Source organism: Rhynchophorus ferrugineus, unplaced genomic scaffold, assembly GCF_030347505.1.
Source record: "Rhynchophorus ferrugineus isolate W39M unplaced genomic scaffold, kcgeb_rfMv2 rfM11, whole genome shotgun sequence".
NCBI classification, from domain to species: Eukaryota; Metazoa; Arthropoda; class Insecta; order Coleoptera; family Curculionidae; genus Rhynchophorus; species Rhynchophorus ferrugineus.
The window spans coordinates 1002528-1020591 of NW_027472590.1; the positions used below are offsets into that span (position 1 = coordinate 1002528).

Genomic DNA, 18064 nt, shown 5'->3' on the forward strand with positions numbered 1-18064 from the left:
AAAACATACTTAATGTGTAAAATTTTTAATGCGATATGAAAATAACCCTATAACAATATATAATAAAAAATAAAATAAAGCCTATTTCTTGGAATCTTCTTCGAGCACGAACGTTTTCTATTAATCTTGTATAGTTAGTGTAGTTACTTATTCATAAATTTTAGCCTAGATGGGAATAAAGCTGTCGTTATTGCTCTATCAGTTGTTGATGTTCGGCCGACAAGCTCTGAAACAAACGCCTCGACGTTAAAATCATGAAACCCAGCTGACGCGGATTGTTTTTCGCAAAATTTCAGGTAAAAAAGTAGTAAGAATTATAACGCATGACTTACAAAATAGAATACCTAGTAAAAACTGAATTATTTCGATAATCTTGCTACAGGGTCACTTCTTTTTGTTTTCGTGGTTGATGTGGCAAGTTTAAAGGAATTTAGGACTGATAAAAACTCGATTTATCGATTACAAAACGTTTTGATTTCGAATTGACATTGACGTAGGAACTGCCTTTGTGACATTGATGGCCTCGTGTTTTTACTGGGTGTTCTATTTCGATAAACAACTAATCATTTTTTAATTGGGACAACATTACGGAAAAAATAAAACAAGTACCAGTAAGTATTAATGAATGGTCCTGTATTGTTCCAGTGGTACCGTTTCCTCGATAAGTTTCTGGTGCACATCACTTAACGCCTTCAATAAAAAAAAACAGGCAGAGTTTATTAATCACAAACACTAAACAAAAAAAAAACGATGAAACTCCACCGACATGCATGACATAAGAACGTCAAACTGTAAAATAGATTTATGATGACAATGTGGAGTATGTTTTTGTTTTTTTTTTTTAATAAATGGAGTCTTGAGGTAATATTCCCGTATCATCGCTAAGCTACAGGCGTTTATTATTATGTAACCATGACTACGTTAATAAAGTGGTTAGTACAATCAATGCTGTTTTGATTAAAGTGAGAAATATGAAACTAAATTCTAGTATTAATTACAAATAGACATTAATACACGCCTAATTAATATTACCTTCCACTGTTTTTCATCAATTTGGTTTATATACTAGAAAGTATTAGTATTTTCTGTGGTGTAAAATGTATACCAGTCATGCAAACCGAACTAAATCGAGATTTACCTTGAAATATTTAACAGTCTTTACTCTGAGTTCTAACGTGGCATCCTCATCGCATATAATGAGCGTGTGTGGGTGTTGTTGGAAAGCTGATACTGTCCACATATGATTGACACCCTCCTCGATGGCTTTATAGAGGGCGAACGCTTTGTGTGACCCAGTAATCAGGATCATCACCTAAAAACAACTTATTAACACATAATGACGAAGATATACGCCGCGGACGTACTTCCTTGGCATCCATGACGGTACCGACACCGACCGTGAGGGCCTGCTTGGGTACCTTACTGATGTCGTTGCCAAAGAAGCGCGCGTTAGCCTCCAACGTATCATGAGCGAGGGTCTTCACCCTGGTTCTGGATACCAGGGAGGATCCGGGCTCGTTGAAGGCGATGTGGCCATCAGGACCGATACCTGGAACAAAAGACGGGAGTCGTTCGCTTCAACGTGCGGATTAAGGTTACAGGGGTACCTCCGATGAAGAGCTCGATGCCTCCCGATTCGGCAATCTTCCGTTCGTAGTTGTTACACTCCTCCACGAGATCTGGAGCGTTCCCGTCCAGGATGTGCACGTTCTTCGGATCGATATCGATGTGCTTGAAGAAGTTGTTGTACATATAGTAGTGATAGCTTTCTGGGTGATCTCTGGGGAGATTGACCTACAAATAATAACGAGTGGACATCAAAAAGAAGTGTAATTGATGTTGTAGGGCACCGAGTACTTGTAGTACCGGGTTCCGATATTGCGAATGTTTTTCCCGAATCCGTTGTCGCTGTTTCGAAATACGTAAAACGTCAAAAGGGGTGAGGACAGAACATCAATTGGAGCGTGTTACGTCACGCCCATGTAAAGGAATTATAGTTTTATGCCGAATCGAATGGTAGTATAATAATTTTGATTCAACCATTAGTTTTTAAGTTATACAAAGGAAAGTGTATTTTCAAACAATGAGTGAATTTCTGTTTATGTCCCATTTCTCCAAAAATATTAATTCTAAATCATTTTGACATGGATTTTCATTTCTATCACCCTGAAATACATATTTATTGAGAGTTTTACCTTTATCTGTGAGGTAAAAAAATTTACCACTTTTTCCATATATATAATCGTGAAAAGTTGCTATTTTTTGCCATTTTCGTTCAAATAATGTTAGGATAATCTGTGAATTCAAGATAATTTAATTTATTTATATTATATTCTTCAAATATGCGTATAATTTTCGAAAACTGGCAACGTTGCAAACTCGATTCTCCAGAACTAAACTCCTGTCTTACAAAAAAAACGGCACACAAATATAAATAGGCACACAAATCATGTACGTCAAAAAATGACGGACGGCTTGTTTCTTCTCTTAACGAGTGCGGAAACTATAGATTATTTCTTGACACGCCCAATGTCATGAACATTAAGATGGAACGAGGTCGATATTCAATTGTCCCCGTATAGGCGACGGCGATTTCGAAAAGCCGCCGTCGCGCAACAAAAACAAAATCGCGTCGAATCTACGTTCGCCCGCAAAAAGAAGCGAAATTTGTAAAATCACCGATGGAAAAAAGCCATCGTGCACATTACAACAATTACGAGCGACACCCTTGGCCCAATTCCTGCGATCGTTTAAAATTCTAGTCGCAATATCGCGCGTGTCTCAGCAAGTAATTTAGTATAGTCGTCGCTCTTTCGACAGGTAGTCGGCGAAAATCGTTCTTACGTATTCGTCCATGTTAAAAGTCTTCACGTATTTGAAGGAGACCTTGCCAGCTTTGTGGAACTCGATGAGCTTCTGGTACATTCCATATGGAGTGCTACCTGTAAGAAAATACAATCGATTCAAACTTATAACAAGACAGGCAAAACAGTTATCAGCTTTATTGGATTATTTTTATTAATTGGCGTATAGCAACAACATATCAATAATATTAGAATTATCAATAAAGGTTCGGTTACTGATACATCAAAACACTTGACAGCAACACGGCGATAAGAAAGAAACAAAATCTGGCACGGCCTATACGAAAAATTAAAAACATCCCGTACCTGTCGGAAGCCCCAACACAAAATATTTGTCTGGGCCCGCTTGATACTCGTTGATCCTCTTCATCACGTACCTGGCCGCCCATTCGGCCACCGTGCTCGCATTTTCCAAAATCACCAACCTCATATCGAACGATCGACTCGACTCCAACTAACGACACAAAACTGGCCCGCACCGCACGAAGACCCGTCTGAGTATTGGGCGACTGTTACACCTCGCACGAACAAAACCAGTTGTTTTTAAATTTCTTTTTATCAAGAGTTTGTTGACCTACATTTATGTGGAGAAATAAACAAATATTGATGCGACGATAATGCGATAAAGACGGCGGTCGACAACCGCGAGCTGGATCACTAGATAAACAATGAGCCTTCGATCAAGTGGTTTTAAATAATGGAAAAACTAATCAGGTTCATTGTGAAACGGGTATTACTAATATAAACATAACCTCAATCCGTACATGTCAGACGGTTAATATTGTCCAAGATTTTGGTCTGCGAGGTGCGCAAAAACGAACATGGCATTGTTTTAAAAGGTATTACTTGAATTAATCAGTTAATAAATTAAGTAATAAATGCGAATGATAAAAAAAACAAAAAGCTGCTCGTCCAGGTTTGCGCCACGCGACGTTGGCAGTTTATTCAGATTGTTTACTTACAATGGAGAACCCACTAATGTCAGAGAGTCTGAATAGATGGCATTGGTTAGACCCATGTGTATTTCGCCAAGATTAACTAGCCCACGAAATGTTAGAGAATTCTCTGTTTTGTGGTTTTGTGTGGTATAACTTGAATTAAACCAAAAAGCCTTTTAATTGTAATATCATAGCATTTGTATATAGTGTATTTTACGTATTAATTATTAGTATTTTTAAAATTTGTAGCTTTGTATTATTTGTTTTTAAACTTATGTGTATGAAACTTTATATACATATTAATTTTGGTTAGGTAGTTGTGTAGCACTTTATATTATTGAAATGACGGACAACTTGATGGAAATAATTATAAAAGAAGAATCACCCAACTCTCATGTAACTTGCAGCCGTTGTTCGAAGCAGTTTCAATGTGTCAAATATCTTAATAATCATTTGAGAAGGGTGCATAAAATCACTGCTTCAAATAAAATTTCTCGAATAATTTGCCCGTTATGTGAAGGGAAAAAAGAATTTCAAACGTTCCGGCTGTTACAAAGTCATCTTGATTGTGGCCATGGGATTATGGTTGAATTTGAAGTGATTGAGTTCCTTAACATCCAGGACTACGAGACCTGGAAAGAGGAACATAGAATAAAGACTGCTTATGCAGTACGTAACGTAAAGAAACGATCAGATTTCAAGGAAATCCACTATTATTGCAATCGTAGTAATCTTCATGGTTCGTATCCATTCGGACTTCGTGAGCTATGTTATAAATATTGTTACCTCTTTCAGGATACACCCCAAATTATAAAATCAGAAGACCGAAATCGCAAGGATCGATAAAGATAAACGGTACATGCCCTTCAAGGTTAGCTTCTTATTTATATGATAATGGAATGGTGACTGTAAAGTATTGGAAAACACACGCCGGTCATGAAGAAGAATTAAGGTGCCAACATCTTTCGGCATATGAGAAAAAGATTCTTGTTCAAAAATTGAAGTCCGGCTTGACAACAGATATGATTTTGGCAGATGCAAGAAATACAAAAGACTCAAATATACAAAGGATACATTTGATTAACAAAGACGATCTGTATAATTTAAAAAAAAAGCACAACATCAAGTCCAAAGAGATAAGTTCCCATAAAAATATGGATAAATATTATGATGCGCAAGTAGATTATATATGTAATACTTTGAAATCCTTGAAGTCACATTCTAAAGCCCAAGCTGTTAATAAAATACTTCCAATACTTCAGGAACTGGAAGCAAATAATGATCAACCAACATCTGGAAGCTAAACATAAGAAAGAATACAAAACATTACCTCATTGTCCACTTCTTTTCTAACTTACAGAAAGAAGTGAAGAGCAGATTTCCATTTAGTTAATTATATTGGCATTGTTAAGTGCAAATTAATTACTGTGGATCAGGTGGATTAGGCCTCCAGGGGATACCATCAAATAAAAAAACGCGCCTGGAACTCTACCTCATAGGTGGTGTGGAGAAGAGTTCAATTCGAATATAATTTGTGTCTGTAAAGTGTAATTTTCATCCTGTGTATTAGATTTTAAGTACTACAATGTTAAACAAGTTATATTTGCTTATTGTTTTTCTTTGGTTGTTATATTTATATCAATTAAATACTATTTTTAATAATATAGCTATTTAGTAATTTTTTTCTGTATTAAATTATGTGTATTACTGTAAATAATTAATAGTATAGATAATATATCTTATCGAAAAAAAAATCAATATAATTTGAATATTACGGATGAATCTATGACGTCCGCGAAAATTTATAAAACGTTAAATTTATAAAATTGGTTCAATCTGACAATGTTGTGATATAATACAGTTTCAATTATTTTGGAGAATGCGCCACGTTATCGAACGCCCAATCACTTAAGTGCATTCCAAACCATGCATTTTATCTCTGTTTTGTGAATTTTACTTTTAATGAGCTTTATCATTTAATTTTAATTAGACATTAAAATCTAAAGTTGTTTCTTTAAAGTCATAAATAATCATATCGTTCAAGCTTTCTAACGAAAATTCCTAGGTTTGTTTAAATAAAAATATTACCTTTTTATACGAATTAGGTAATTCTAAATAAATGATCCATATTTATACAGCGGTTTATTTTACTTTTATAAAATATCCAATTTAATTGTTTTTAGCTTGACTGTCGAACATTTTTCCACCAAAAAATACGTTCATTTCAACATTCACGGTTTAAATATTTTATAAAGTTATGGTAATATTCTAGAGAAAATAGTTGTAGCCTACCTTAATTTTGAGCAATAGAAACAACAAAATATTGGGTTATATATATTTATAAAGCATAGATTGGAAGATAATATAAATAAATTCTAATATAATATGGTTACTACATATAGTGTATAATTTAAAATAAAGAAATAACACCGTTTTGGCAGTAATCACGTAATATTGCTTAGTATTTTCGAGCGTTCGTCGACCTCCTCCTCCACTAAAGTGATGTTATCGGGTATTGTCGTGGTACTATCGTGGACCTCTTTAAAATGCTCATCGTCCTCGTCATAATCGTAATCGTGCTCTTCGCTGGAGAGGAATGTGACGTTCTTAACGTGACCCCCAGCGGCCATCCGCGAAGCGTTGTACGGATGCACGCTGTCGTAGTAATAGTAGTCAGATTCTTTGCGGTTCTCTGGCGAGGAATCTTGGATTTTCTTCGCGAAACTCTTCTTGTACTCCTTACGACCCTCCGCCTTCTCCTTCCCGCCCCACACCAGGTAGTAATCGGTGCTGTCGTACAGGGTGGTGGTCGTTTCGGCCACCGCGTCCCTTTTCCGCCTCTGGAAAGGGTAACGCGACGACGTCTTGGTCGCATTCCAGTCTTCGAAGGTCCTGTTGTATTTTCGATGCAGACCCTCGACGAATTTGTGCTTCAGGGTCTGAAGGCACCTAAAAAATTAATTAATCATCGAGTTAAACCTTCGACAGACGCTGCGGTATATTAAAAATAGCGATTTTGATGCCAGAAATAGGAAGTATTGAACATGCATGTTATATCCCGTATTTGCACCCGATACGTTGCTTAACTTTGAGTCTAATCTACTCAGCTTTTTGCCTAACATGATGTTTTTAATTTAACCTACCATCGAGATGTATGTCGATGTATTTAGCCGATTCTGCTTGAGGAATCGGACATCCGTCAAGTGATATAATTAGGTTTTTGTTATTGTGTCGCAACGCAAAATTAACATGGACAGATTTGGAGCTATTAAGCTTAATTTTCCAGTCTCTAGTCCATTTGTAGATCTTATTGACCGCTACTTATATTTTTTCTACAGCCTTAGACATAGATACATGAATATCAGCAGTATAAAGCAGATACAGGAGTGGTCCCAAGACACTACCCTCGGGAACTTCAGCCGAAATAGGTTTTAGTGTTCAGAATGCCCCTTCATCAGAGACTAATTTTTTTTTGAAAAGATATGATTCTAGCAGTTGACAGTAATTCTGCGGTGTCAATTTGCCAGTCAATTTTTTAGATTAATCCCAAATGTCATACCCGGTCCAAAAGCTTGTGAGACCTCTAGGAATATTGCAGGGCAATATTTCCTTTCTTCGGATGCCTTTTCCAATCTAAACTGGAAACCTGGCATTTCTATAAATGGATTAGTAGATTTTAACTGGAGTTTCTCAAATAATTTTGACATCGTAGGAAGCTGCAAAATAGGCCTCTAAAATCTAACTTGTTCTGCCGGTTTGTCAGGTTTTTTAAACATAATTACTGCGGCAACCTTAAGACATTCCGGAACATGCTTCAGTTTCAAACAGGCATTGAATATATGTCAACATGAGTATTACTTTTCGTGACAGCTCTTTCAATGACCTAGGTGAAATATCATCAATTCCAGGAGCCTTTTAAGGATTTAGGCTGTTGTCAATTTATGTGGCAACTTCTATTGGAGAAATCAGATTTACGGTTACATCGGGCTGATAAACAGGCCTTACATCTGTAGATCATTCGGTTGGAATACGTTAGCTAAATGTTCTGCGAATAATTCAGCTTTTTCATCATTACTTCGAAGTTATGCAAAATATACGAAAGTAGAATATTTAGCGGGCCCGGGGACGTAGTACCTTCTGACTATCAATTATTCGAATTGGCGAGACATCGCCTGACCGACACACTTATCTAAACTATTGAGGAAGTGCGGAGATTGGTTGACAAAATGAGAAAATAGCAGAACACGATGATTTGATGATAAAAATCAATACCCCGATCACATACCTCCTATAGAGACTCGATCTCTTGTACATAATGTAGTCCCAACTGGTTTGGTGAGGCTGATGGATAATGAACACGTCCGACAAGACGACGAATTCGTAATTCTGCGCCTCCAGTTCCATGATGTGAGAAACCTTGTTCCAGCCGAAGCCCAGGAATCGCTCGTCGTACCTCACCACGTCTCGCCCCACCACTATGTAGGGCTCAAAATCCGTTCGCCAGGTCACCTGCAAACAAAAAAATAACATCGGTCCGAGGTCCGTCACTGCAGATATTCCATAGCGTACTTTATAAGGTTCCAGTTCCTTTTTCCATTTGGCGAAGTCGGTGGGACTATGACCGAAGGTCCACACGTCGGAAAGGAAGGGTCGAATCTTCTTGGCGTCCAGGTACTCGATTAGTTCGATTTTGTTCGATGGCACGTCGGTACCGGCGGAAGTAGCCGCGAAGGCCGGTACTATCAAAGCCTGTGAAATTCGCAACGATTCGGTTTATTTTACGGGCAACACAAAAATCAAGAGTTTCATAAAAGGAATCCACGTCTTTCTTTAACTGTAGTGATAAAATCCTGCTAAATCCGGCTTCTTTTCACGGTCTGAGCCACAAGCACACACTGATATTCATTATAAGCAAAGCAAATAAAAAATGGACGTGTTTTTAATCCTCATGCTTACTTTTAATACCTATGTATGTTGAGTACAAGAAACCGCTTTTATCTAAATTCCACAAAACGCTTAGAATATCCCGTTGAGATTTAGTGAATTTGAATTTTAACCTTTCCCATCGCAATTGTTGATATATCTATCTAGGAGGCTTAGACAAATTCGTTCCTGCTATGGTTTCAAGATAAAAAAAAGTGTATAAAAACACTGTTATTTTAAAATTCAATATCATGTAACTATTTCAAGATACCGTATCTACTATATTCCGAATTTTGTGGATACAAATATTCTAGATTGGTACTATTTGCTTTGCATATTCTTTGACGCCAAAAAAAAAAACATACATTACCAAATCTGGCGAGTAAGAAGGACTTTCTGTGACTTAATCTATTTTCAGCAAGATTTAAGAGCGATAACAGAATGGTACTTTTTCCCTTGTTTATTTTTAGACATCCAAAAAAAAAACAGTCACGCATCCCCAAATCTGGTGAGTAAAAAGAACTTTCCGTGACTAAAACTATTTTCAGCAAGATTTAAAAGCGATAAGAGAATGGTATCTTTTCGTTTGTACATTTTTTGACATCCAAAAAAAAAACTAGTCACACATTACTAAATCTGAAGAGTAAGAAGAACGTTTTGCAACTTATTTTATTGTCTGCAATATTTAACAGTGATAACGTAAAAACGACTAGTGACATATTACTAAATATGGGGAGTAAGAAGGTCAGACGGAAGGTATGGAAATATGAGAACATTAATATTTCTTGGTATTTTATGAATTTGATAAACTAAACCGATATAATGACTTGTCCCTCGTATCTCAGGGATATAACTATTAATTTCAGACCACCGTCGGAATTTAAAGATTAAAAACGTGGATGACTTTTTTCGATCATAAACGATACCTTTTGCTTCAGGTCGCCCATGCTTCGAATGTTATCCTTCAGGATGGCGAACAGGTTCTTCATGGGGACGAAGTCGACGTCGATCAGAAACACGAAGGGAGTGTTGACGTTTTGCAGACCGGTGTTCCTCAACACGTTGATCGGATACAGGTCCTGTAACCAGTCGTGGAGTGAGAGAAAGAAAGAGTGCCGAGTAGTTTGCTCTATCTATTTACCCCCTCTCTGAAGACCGCGTGATACGCTATATCCGTCCGATCTTTCAATATCAGGGAATTCGACACAAAACGCATGGATTTGACCAGTTCCGCGTCCGTCACGTACAGCGAGAAGCTCAGAGGACCGCTCCACACCTTCGCTATGTCCTCCATCAGGTACAGTCTGTCGTAGGAAAGATGGGTGACATACGTGATGTCGTTCTCGTCGGCCACGTATCTGTACTCCTTGAAAAACAACAGCGTCCGATAAAATGCGCCCGCCGGCTTCGTGTACTGATCGCAGTCGTCGCCCATCGGTATCTAGAAAAACCCAACATCACGCCGGCTTTGAGAATTATTTCCATCGTTCCTACCGGGAGGGCCGCGCGCTCCCTGTCCTCGCACATCAGCGGCGTCCGTCGGAACCAGTTCCCGTCCAGCTCGAAGATCGCGTTGGCCAAGCCGCGAAATTTGTCCCCGTCCCTCGTCGTGACGTCATATTTCTTTGGAGAATTCCAGTGCACTATCTGAAACGAAAGGTAACGATACAGCGGAAACGACACGACGTTCTGGACGCACCATCGGCTTGTGGGACTTGTAACACGCGCTGCTTTGGGACTTGTCGCTCATCTGCGTGTTCCAATAACAGGGGAGTCTAAATACTATGTCTGGATACTCGACGATCAACCCGTTTATTATATCCTGATCGCCTAAGCTGAAACATCACTTTAAAGCACACAGCATACCAAAATAATGGCAACAGTTAACAAAACATCCACATATTGATATAAAATTCATTAAAAAAATGGATACTTTTGGTCGTTGGAACAATTTCAAAGAATATTGATTATATAATTCCCAATCAAGCATCAGGCGCGAATTAAAAAACTTACTCTGCTTGTCCGTACACAATGGACAGACGTTTGGTTAAATTAGTCCACAATAAGTCCCATCGAAACGCATTCATTTTCTCTAGATCATACAACAAAACCCCTGAGTTAAAACTGAAAATGTCATATGGAATAAAAATTTCCGACACTCAGTTTCATGATTATATTTACCCAGTTCCCAGAGCGGGCCATGGATGGGCTTTATTCAATTTCCCTAAATAATACTGACTCTGATTCTCAACCAATCCTATTGCCTATAACAAGTGTTACAAAATCATTGCATATATTTTAATGTTTCCTTTTTTTGCTACCTGTTTATAATTAAACTCATTAAATATTTTCCATAAAAGATATATGTCTCCATTCAGTAACAAGTCTGTATCCAGAATGAGAAGTTTAGTGGTGACATTGGATCTAACCACTTTGGGGAATATCAACTTTAAAAGTCCATAGTTGCCAGAATAATGGCTGTTAGGTACCCACCTAACATCTTTCAGCCATGTCTTAATATTATAATAAGAAATAAATACTGTAAAAACATACAATTACCAACAATTATGGCGCTAAATTACAGTAACACTGCTTACTTTGGGGTACCTGCCAAGTTCTAAATAAAGTCTTTAATATAATCTCAGACTCACTATCTACTAATAAATGTAAATGAATTGGATTTGATCTAGTTAACAATAAGCTTTTAGATAAAGCATGAAAATGAACATTGGAACTGTATCCAGAACATACCAATCCGATATGAATAATTTCACAATAATTTCTAGGTTGAAACTCTACATCTTTAGGCGAAAATTCTCGATTATCATACAAGTCCTTAACAAATTGACGCATACCTTTATGCCGAGGGGGACCTAAAATTATTTTGATAACAAAAAGCAATCATAATCATAAGCACTTTACTCACTTGGCAAATTGTGTATATTTACATATAGAAAAATAAATATAGTAACCACAAATAGGAATATTAAAATTAGCCATGATCTAAAAAATTTAAAGATATATCCATTTCGTCGTTTATACAGAATTTTTGAAGATTAATCGCTATTAACTCAATAATAAACCGCCGATCTTGTCTTGTGCGATAAACACTGCGAACTGTGTAGAAATAAAATATAATATCTGATATATACGTGACTTTTATTATAAGTATGTATCTGACAAATGAAACAGATTAGCTGAATTGGAGTATAATAGATTCATTAAGGATTAAATTGTTGGTATTTACTTTATATGATAACAATATATCATAAACAGATCGTAGTATTAAAACATTTAAGGTTACGGGTTTTAGACACCTCTTCTTTTTTATATGAGTATCATGAAATAGTAGCAACAATTAAATGATATTTGAATTATAACTTTAACAAATTAATGCTCAATACTATTAATTTAATTTTTAATTTAGAGCTTTTTTCCTAATTTTAATTTATTAAGAAAAAAAATTGAATTAATTTTATTGAGTGCCCTATATTCAGTTGTCTAACCAGAGGTTTCGTGCATAGTTGGTTGCCTTGTCACGTCCCTTTCTTTTCAGTTCTCCAACTGCTTAAAATGGCTGCTGGAGTAAGTGTTAATATTTTTCTACAATCATCATCTTAATTCGAAATCATCTCAGAATCTACGATCTAACAATGGATTCTTTGAAGCCATCATTAATGTTTCGCGTTCATATTTTTCCAGACTTTATACACTTATCCGGACAATTTTCGTGCGGCGAAAGCCCTGATCGCCGCTCAATATTCAAAGGCTGACGTTAAAGTAGCTTCCAATTTTGTGTTCGGTGAGACCAACAACACCAAGGAGTTCCGACAAAAATTTCCCGGCGGGAAGGTGAGTGTATTTTTAGTGTAAAATATGTTTGAAATCGGGCTCATAGGTTATCTCTATGTGACAAATGTTATTTCTAGGTACCAGCTTTCGAAGGGACCGATGGCAAACTTTTACAGGATAGCAATGCCATCGCTTATTACGTAGCCAATCAACAACTGAGGGGCCAAAATGAATTTGATAAAGCTCAAATTTTACAGTGGATTGGTTTTGCTGAAGGAGAAGTTTTACCTGCTGGCTGTGCATGGGTGTTCCCTATTTTAGGCATCATTCCAAATATTCCCAGCGCACAGGAGGTATGTATTTTTAGTTTAGTTTTATTGTAAAGTGTTCTTTAACTTTAACCTTTTTCAAAGGCAATATTTGTGACTTTTTGCATGAATGTTGTAACGAAAAAAGGCATATTAAGTTTGACATATTTTAAGTTCTTAAACCACTCTGTTTTAAGAATTGAAATTGTGTTGTACATCATTTTGTTCATAATTAAGGTATTTTAGAGCTTATATATATATATTTGCAGGCTTTCAAAAGAGCTAAGGAAGACATGAAATCAGCTTTAAACATCTTGAATAGCCACTTACTTACAAGAACCTACTTAGTTGGTGAGCGCATTTCACTAGCTGATATTGTGGTTGCTTGCAATTTGCTCAATCCTTATAAGTTTGTTTTGGATCCAGATTATAGAAAGCCATTTGGTAATGTCAACAGGTATGATGAAACTTTTTAGGGAATGAGGTGACATTGTTGAAAATAATCTTTCTAGATGGTTCCAAACTGTAGTCAATCAGCCACAATTCAAGGCAGTCCTTGGTGATGTAACTCTTTGCAGTCAAACAGCACAAGTAACAGGAACACCTGGGTCAGAAGGTAAGTCTCATGTAACTGCAACATTCCCTATAGTCCTGGAAACAAAAGGGTTAATTCCAATGAAATGTAATGTTGCTTTATTGATTCCAAGCTGCTGTGTGTATAAGTAATGTGAAAAATAAGGAACATAAACACAGAGAAAACCAAGAGAAACAAAGAGAAAAAAGCAATGAGAGTTCTGAAAAAGATATAACTGAAAAACCAAGTAAAAAGAAAGGTGAGCTTTTTCCAATTCACCAGTCTCTACCCAGTCACCGGACTGCATAGTTTTTGTTATGATTTTTGTGACAATTGGTTGGTGTAGTAGATGTTTGATATACTATTGGTTATCTTCTAGTTATCATAGTGGGTCATACGTTTTTTGACCTTGTTTGAACTATATTAGACTGAAGAGTGTACCCTGTATTTTTAGTGGTTTTTATTTTTATCCAGGTTCAGTTGATTATTTTTTTTATTTTAAAATTAAAGTTTCTAAAGGCACTGAGATGAATTGTATATTTTTATTTTTACATTTTTTTTATGAATGATGATATCCAAAGATGTTTTTTTTTTGTAAGACAAAGCATGTGCTAGGTGCTAAACTGAGGTTGAGTTTAGTGGTCACAATATCAAGCAATTATCTCAAAACCACTATTTCTGGTACTGACCTATAAAAATTCTTGGATTTCAAGGAGCTGTAGGTATACATTGTAGTTTTTATGTAACAATTTGTAATAAAACTAGCTTAAAACATATTTTATTTTCGTAATACGTTTATTATTTCGCATCTGGATGCTTGTTTATTACATTTGATCGGGGGTTAAAAGTCGAGAAGGCACCTTCACCAAATTTATATGCGCATTCACCATATTTCGCGACGCTTTCACCATTATATCGTTTTGACTGTTCCATGGCTTCAACTGCAAATTTCACTACCAGATCTAGAAATATTTCAACTGTTTGATAGTCACTGTTATTCTTAAAATATAAAATTTGTTTCAAAGGCCCATCTAGTTTTCTATAATTATGTGGGTTATACATTTTTCTGGGATTGTGATTCCTAAAATGCTTTAAAAAATTCAATTTGGTTTTTAAAGTGCACATATAATTTCATGGTTTCTGTCACACAAATTATTATCTCAGACTATAATGTTTGTTAATAATTTTAATGAAAATAATATTTTATTGTATGGCCATATATCATAGTAGGCCAAAAAATTCAATTTTAAAAACAAATATTTGTTTTATTAATTCACAGATAAAACAATTTAGATAATTTTATATTGCCTTGCTATCAGGTGATTATTATTGTTTTTTTTAGTCACCTGAAAAAAGTGGGGAATCAGTTTTAGTGCTATTTGACAAATTTTATATAAAAGTAAATCATTATTAGTGTTGTATTTTGACCAAAGGGTCTTATTGATTTTATTTTTTTATAATAAATAATTTGTTTTTAGTATTTTATTGTTTGTTAATTGAAATATAATCATTTAGCTGAGGAAATTATATTAAAATGTAAAATTATAAAGTATTGGTATTTCTAATACAAAAAATAAAAAAAAGACCTAGAATATTTACATGTATATGATGAGATGACAGGTATTATAATTTTTTGCCAATAAATGTGTTTTTGCAGTTAATTTGTGATCATCGCCTAAGGAACATACATTGGTTTTGTGATACATCATCTTAATTAAATTAATATTTATATATAAATATAAATTATATTTATTATATTTATATAAATGTATATTTTTTGGAAATTAAGTTGAGAATGGCTGGTCTATAATCACGGATAGTTTGAATACATCACGGATATTTTGTAGCATGTCATGTTATGATTATTATGGCCATATTAGTTAGTTCCTGATGTAAGCACTGCTGGTTGGTTCCAACACCTATAAAAGGAAAGTCTTTCAGACTTATATTAAGAAAGCAAACCAAGTTTGGCATCTAAAAAGAGTACAGCATGTTTTAGGTTTTTATTCGTCATTTTTTTCCTTGTACACTGTGTAGTTTACGTTGAAAACGGTGTCTAAAGCCATTTACTAGAAGGTTGGTACGCGTAGAAGCGACGGAATCCATAGATTATATATATTTTAGCGATTTGGCATCTAAAAAGAGTACAGCATGTTTTAGGTTTTTATTCGTCTTTTTTCCTTGTACACTGTGTAGTTTACGTTGGAAACGGTGTCCAAAGCCATTTACTGAAAGGCGCACCAAATCGAGAAGCGACGGAATTCATAGATTCTATATATATTAGCGTTAGGAATTATCGAATTTTTTCTTACTATTTTCTGCTATCTACTGTTTCAGTTAAATACTTTTAGTTACTATATTCAGATTCACTAGTTTTGTTCGACGAACTTTTAATGTTCAGGGCTTATTATATATTATATATTACAATAGCAATTAATTCAAAACGTTGAAAATAGTGTGTGGAATTTAAGCTAGCTTACATAGATTTATATGCAATATATATGGTTTTATGTTTTATTTGTAGTATCATTGATACATTAAGATAAATTTTATTTTTCAAGATTATTTATTAATGTAATAATATAAAAAGAACAACATTTTGATTAATAACTAGAAAAATAATTTGCACTGCATTTATTATAACTTGGCAACAATTATTTGGTTTTTTTTGATCGACTTTTTCAGTTTTCTAAGTCTCCCGATGTTTGCCGTGTTAAAACTTCTTTCATTCAAGTTTCAACGAATGATAATGTTCTTAATATTTCTTTATTAACGATACAGAAAACAGAAAAGAGTGCTATAGTTAAATAATTGATAAAGATTGATTGAGAAGATACAATACATATATTTAGTGGTCATCACCCCATTTCTCTTCAAATACAAATACAACAAAGTTAAATATATAGAATGTAAAAATCATTTTACATCATTCAAAATGAAGCTGTTATTTTCAAGCTAATAAATTACAATAATTATGTCTTCTTTTTCAAAGAAAGTTTGAAAAGAAATTCAAAAGAAGAAAAGAATCAGGTCAATTGAAAAGTCCCCGGCCTACCATTGTAAAACACATTTTTTTGGCAAATTTATTTTTGTTTTATTCAACATAATTCCCTTCAAGGGTGATACGACCCTGAGTGAAATAGTAATTACTATTTTCGGTCGTTATTTTTTAACTATATCTACTATTTTCAGTGGATTGTTCCCAACGCTAATATATATCTTGGAAGGAATGAATATTCTTGTGTTGATGTTGTACTATAACCGCCGACTTTATCAAACCGACACTCTTGATCATAGTCTGTCTCTATAGGTAAAAAGAAGAAGGACGAGAAGAAGCAGGAGAAGAAGGAGAAGGCAAAGAAGGAAACGCCTAAGAAAGAACCGGAACCTGCCGAGGAACTGGACGCGGCTGATGCGGCTCTCGCACTGGAGCCCAAGAGCAAAGATCCCTTCGAGTCGCTGCCGAAAGGGTGAGTTCAATGCGCCATAACGCTGTCCCTTAAGATCTCCTTTCACGAAAACGTCTTCAGAACCTTCAACTTCGACGACTTCAAACGCTGCTACTCCAACGAGGACGAGGCCAAATCCATCCCCTATTTCTGGGAGAAGTTCGACCCAGAGAACTACTCGATCTGGTACGGAGAGTACAAGTACAACGAGGAACTTAGCAAGGTGTTTATGAGCTGTAACCTCATCACTGGTAGGTGGAATCGTGTTGGCTCGGTTCGCGAAGTTCTGGACTCCCAACGCATTTTTCATACTTGCAGGAATGTTCCAGCGTTTAGATAAGATGCGCAAGCAAGCCTTCGCTTCTGTGTGCTTATTCGGGGAGGACAACAACAGCACCATCTCTGGAGTGTGGGTGTGGAGGGGCCAAGAGCTCGCCTTTACCGTAAGCAGCGGAAAACGTTCGCGCCTTCACCATTTTAACGTTTGGACTATTTACAGTTGAGTCCCGACTGGCAAATCGACTACGAGGTCTACGACTGGAAGAAACTCGACCCCAGCTCCGAGGAGACCAAGAAGCTCGTCCAGCAGTACTTCTCGTGGTCCGGCGCCGACAAGGAGGGCAGGAAGTTCAACCAAGGGAAGATATTCAAATAAACCACCTGTTTCCCTCGTAAATCAACAGTACTGTTAACCATAAAAAAATAAAGTCTGTTTGAAAAACCCATCCCTATCGTCGATTTCCTATACGCGTGCCAGGTACTCATTTTTTTTGTGATCCTTTTCCGTAACATGCTTTAAAAGTATCGATTCGGTTTTTGTAACGCGGATGCGTTATCTTTTTTCCATCGTTTCTGTAATAAATTTATTATTTCAAACCTTTGTGTTTGTTTATTATTCCCTTCGAGTTATCAAACAGGGTGTAGGATTGGGTATGGAATTGCGGGGATATAGTTGAAGCGGGGCGAATTCCCCATTTTATTACCTTGTTATGTAGCCGTCTGAAAAGCTAACAAATACCTTTATTTCTTATTCCCAAATGCGTTGTGTAATTTCGTTCACCTCTGTATATAAATTACTATTACAAACTTTCAATTTCTGCGAAGACTATAGTCATCAGAATTACAGACATTCGTGGAAACAATATTGTTTTTTATGTTGCAAATTGTTATGTATTTTTCATCTGATTCTGTGACAAAATAGTTATTATAGAGGTTT

At 35.8% G+C, this 18064-nt stretch overlaps 4 protein-coding genes and 1 long non-coding RNA gene across 6 annotated transcripts; 3 read left to right on the forward strand and 2 right to left on the reverse strand.

The window, feature by feature from the left end:
• Nucleotides 1-9: 9 nt before the first annotated feature.
• LOC143204459 (glucosamine-6-phosphate deaminase) lies at nt 10-4347 on the reverse strand. Of its 2 annotated transcripts, XM_076417007.1 has the most exons (7): nt 3171-4347; nt 2845-2942; nt 1608-1794; nt 1365-1549; nt 1139-1312; nt 610-690; nt 10-226 (listed from the first exon to the last, which is right to left on the reverse strand). In XM_076417007.1, the coding sequence occupies exons 1-6, from the start codon at nt 3292-3294 to the stop codon at nt 619-621; spliced, it is 840 nt and encodes a 279-aa protein (XP_076273122.1). In that variant the 5' UTR covers nt 3295-4347; the 3' UTR covers nt 10-226; nt 610-618. The 2 variants fall into 2 exon arrangements, with proteins under 2 accessions (XP_076273122.1, XP_076273123.1); XM_076417008.1 differs by lacking the exon at nt 610-690.
• LOC143204460 (uncharacterized) lies at nt 154-946 on the forward strand. The gene is made up of 2 exons (XR_013007612.1): nt 154-296; nt 646-946. It is a non-coding gene; the product is annotated as an uncharacterized LOC143204460 (long non-coding RNA).
• On the forward strand, nt 3359-5468 carry LOC143204458 (uncharacterized). Its single transcript, XM_076417005.1, has 2 exons — nt 3359-4541; nt 4598-5468. The coding sequence occupies exons 1-2, from the start codon at nt 4145-4147 to the stop codon at nt 5104-5106; spliced, it is 906 nt and encodes a 301-aa protein (XP_076273120.1). The 5' UTR covers nt 3359-4144; the 3' UTR covers nt 5107-5468.
• A 655-nt stretch (nt 5469-6123) lies between these two features.
• Nucleotides 6124-12043, reverse strand: LOC143204448 (xylosyl- and glucuronyltransferase LARGE2). Its single transcript, XM_076416994.1, has 12 exons — nt 11652-12043; nt 11323-11598; nt 11047-11264; nt 10907-10989; nt 10739-10849; nt 10425-10560; nt 10220-10372; nt 9867-10166; nt 9652-9804; nt 8372-8551; nt 8088-8311; nt 6124-6751 (listed from the first exon to the last, which is right to left on the reverse strand). The coding sequence occupies exons 2-12, from the start codon at nt 11576-11578 to the stop codon at nt 6247-6249; spliced, it is 2319 nt and encodes a 772-aa protein (XP_076273109.1). The 5' UTR covers nt 11579-11598; nt 11652-12043; the 3' UTR covers nt 6124-6246.
• Nucleotides 12044-12155: 112 nt separating this feature from the next.
• On the forward strand, nt 12156-17724 carry eEF1gamma (elongation factor 1-gamma). Its single transcript, XM_076417003.1, has 9 exons — nt 12156-12310; nt 12428-12577; nt 12655-12870; nt 13095-13282; nt 13338-13441; nt 16710-16869; nt 16930-17099; nt 17167-17291; nt 17348-17724. Exons 1-9 carry the CDS (start codon nt 12299-12301, stop codon nt 17501-17503), a joined length of 1281 nt encoding a protein of 426 aa, XP_076273118.1. The 5' UTR covers nt 12156-12298; the 3' UTR covers nt 17504-17724.
• Nucleotides 17725-18064: the final 340 nt, after the last annotated feature.

What these genes read in the sequence shown, in the direction of transcription:
- LOC143204448 (XM_076416994.1), bottom strand. Translation starts at nt 11,578, where the DNA reads ATGCGTCAATTTGTTAAGGACTTGTATGATAATCGAGAATTTTCGCCT. An exon ending in ATTGTGTACGGACAAGCAGA is followed by an intron (nt 10,561 to 10,738) that starts GTAAGTTTTTTA and finishes GTGATGTTTCAG; the next exon opens with CTTAGGCGATCAGGATATAA. An exon ending in TGGGCGACCTGAAGCAAAAG is followed by an intron (nt 8,552 to 9,651) that starts GTATCGTTTATG and finishes CGAATTTCACAG; the next exon opens with GCTTTGATAGTACCGGCCTT.
- LOC143204459 (XM_076417007.1), bottom strand. Translation starts at nt 3,294, where the DNA reads ATGAGGTTGGTGATTTTGGAAAATGCGAGCACGGTGGCCGAATGGGCG. An exon ending in CTTTTAACATGGACGAATAC is followed by an intron (nt 1,795 to 2,844) that starts GTAAGAACGATT and finishes TATTATTTGTAG; the next exon opens with GTCAATCTCCCCAGAGATCA. An exon ending in CCGTCATGGATGCCAAGGAA is followed by an intron (nt 1,313 to 1,364) that starts GTACGTCCGCGG and finishes AGTTGTTTTTAG; the next exon opens with GTGATGATCCTGATTACTGG.
- eEF1gamma (XM_076417003.1), top strand. An exon ending in GAGCTGTAACCTCATCACTG is followed by an intron (nt 17,100 to 17,166) that starts GTAGGTGGAATC and finishes TCATACTTGCAG; the next exon opens with GAATGTTCCAGCGTTTAGAT. An exon ending in GCCAAGAGCTCGCCTTTACC is followed by an intron (nt 17,292 to 17,347) that starts GTAAGCAGCGGA and finishes GACTATTTACAG; the next exon opens with TTGAGTCCCGACTGGCAAAT.
- LOC143204458 (XM_076417005.1), top strand. Translation starts at nt 4,145, where the DNA reads ATGACGGACAACTTGATGGAAATAATTATAAAAGAAGAATCACCCAAC. An exon ending in CAATCGTAGTAATCTTCATG is followed by an intron (nt 4,542 to 4,597) that starts GTTCGTATCCAT and finishes TACCTCTTTCAG; the next exon opens with GATACACCCCAAATTATAAA.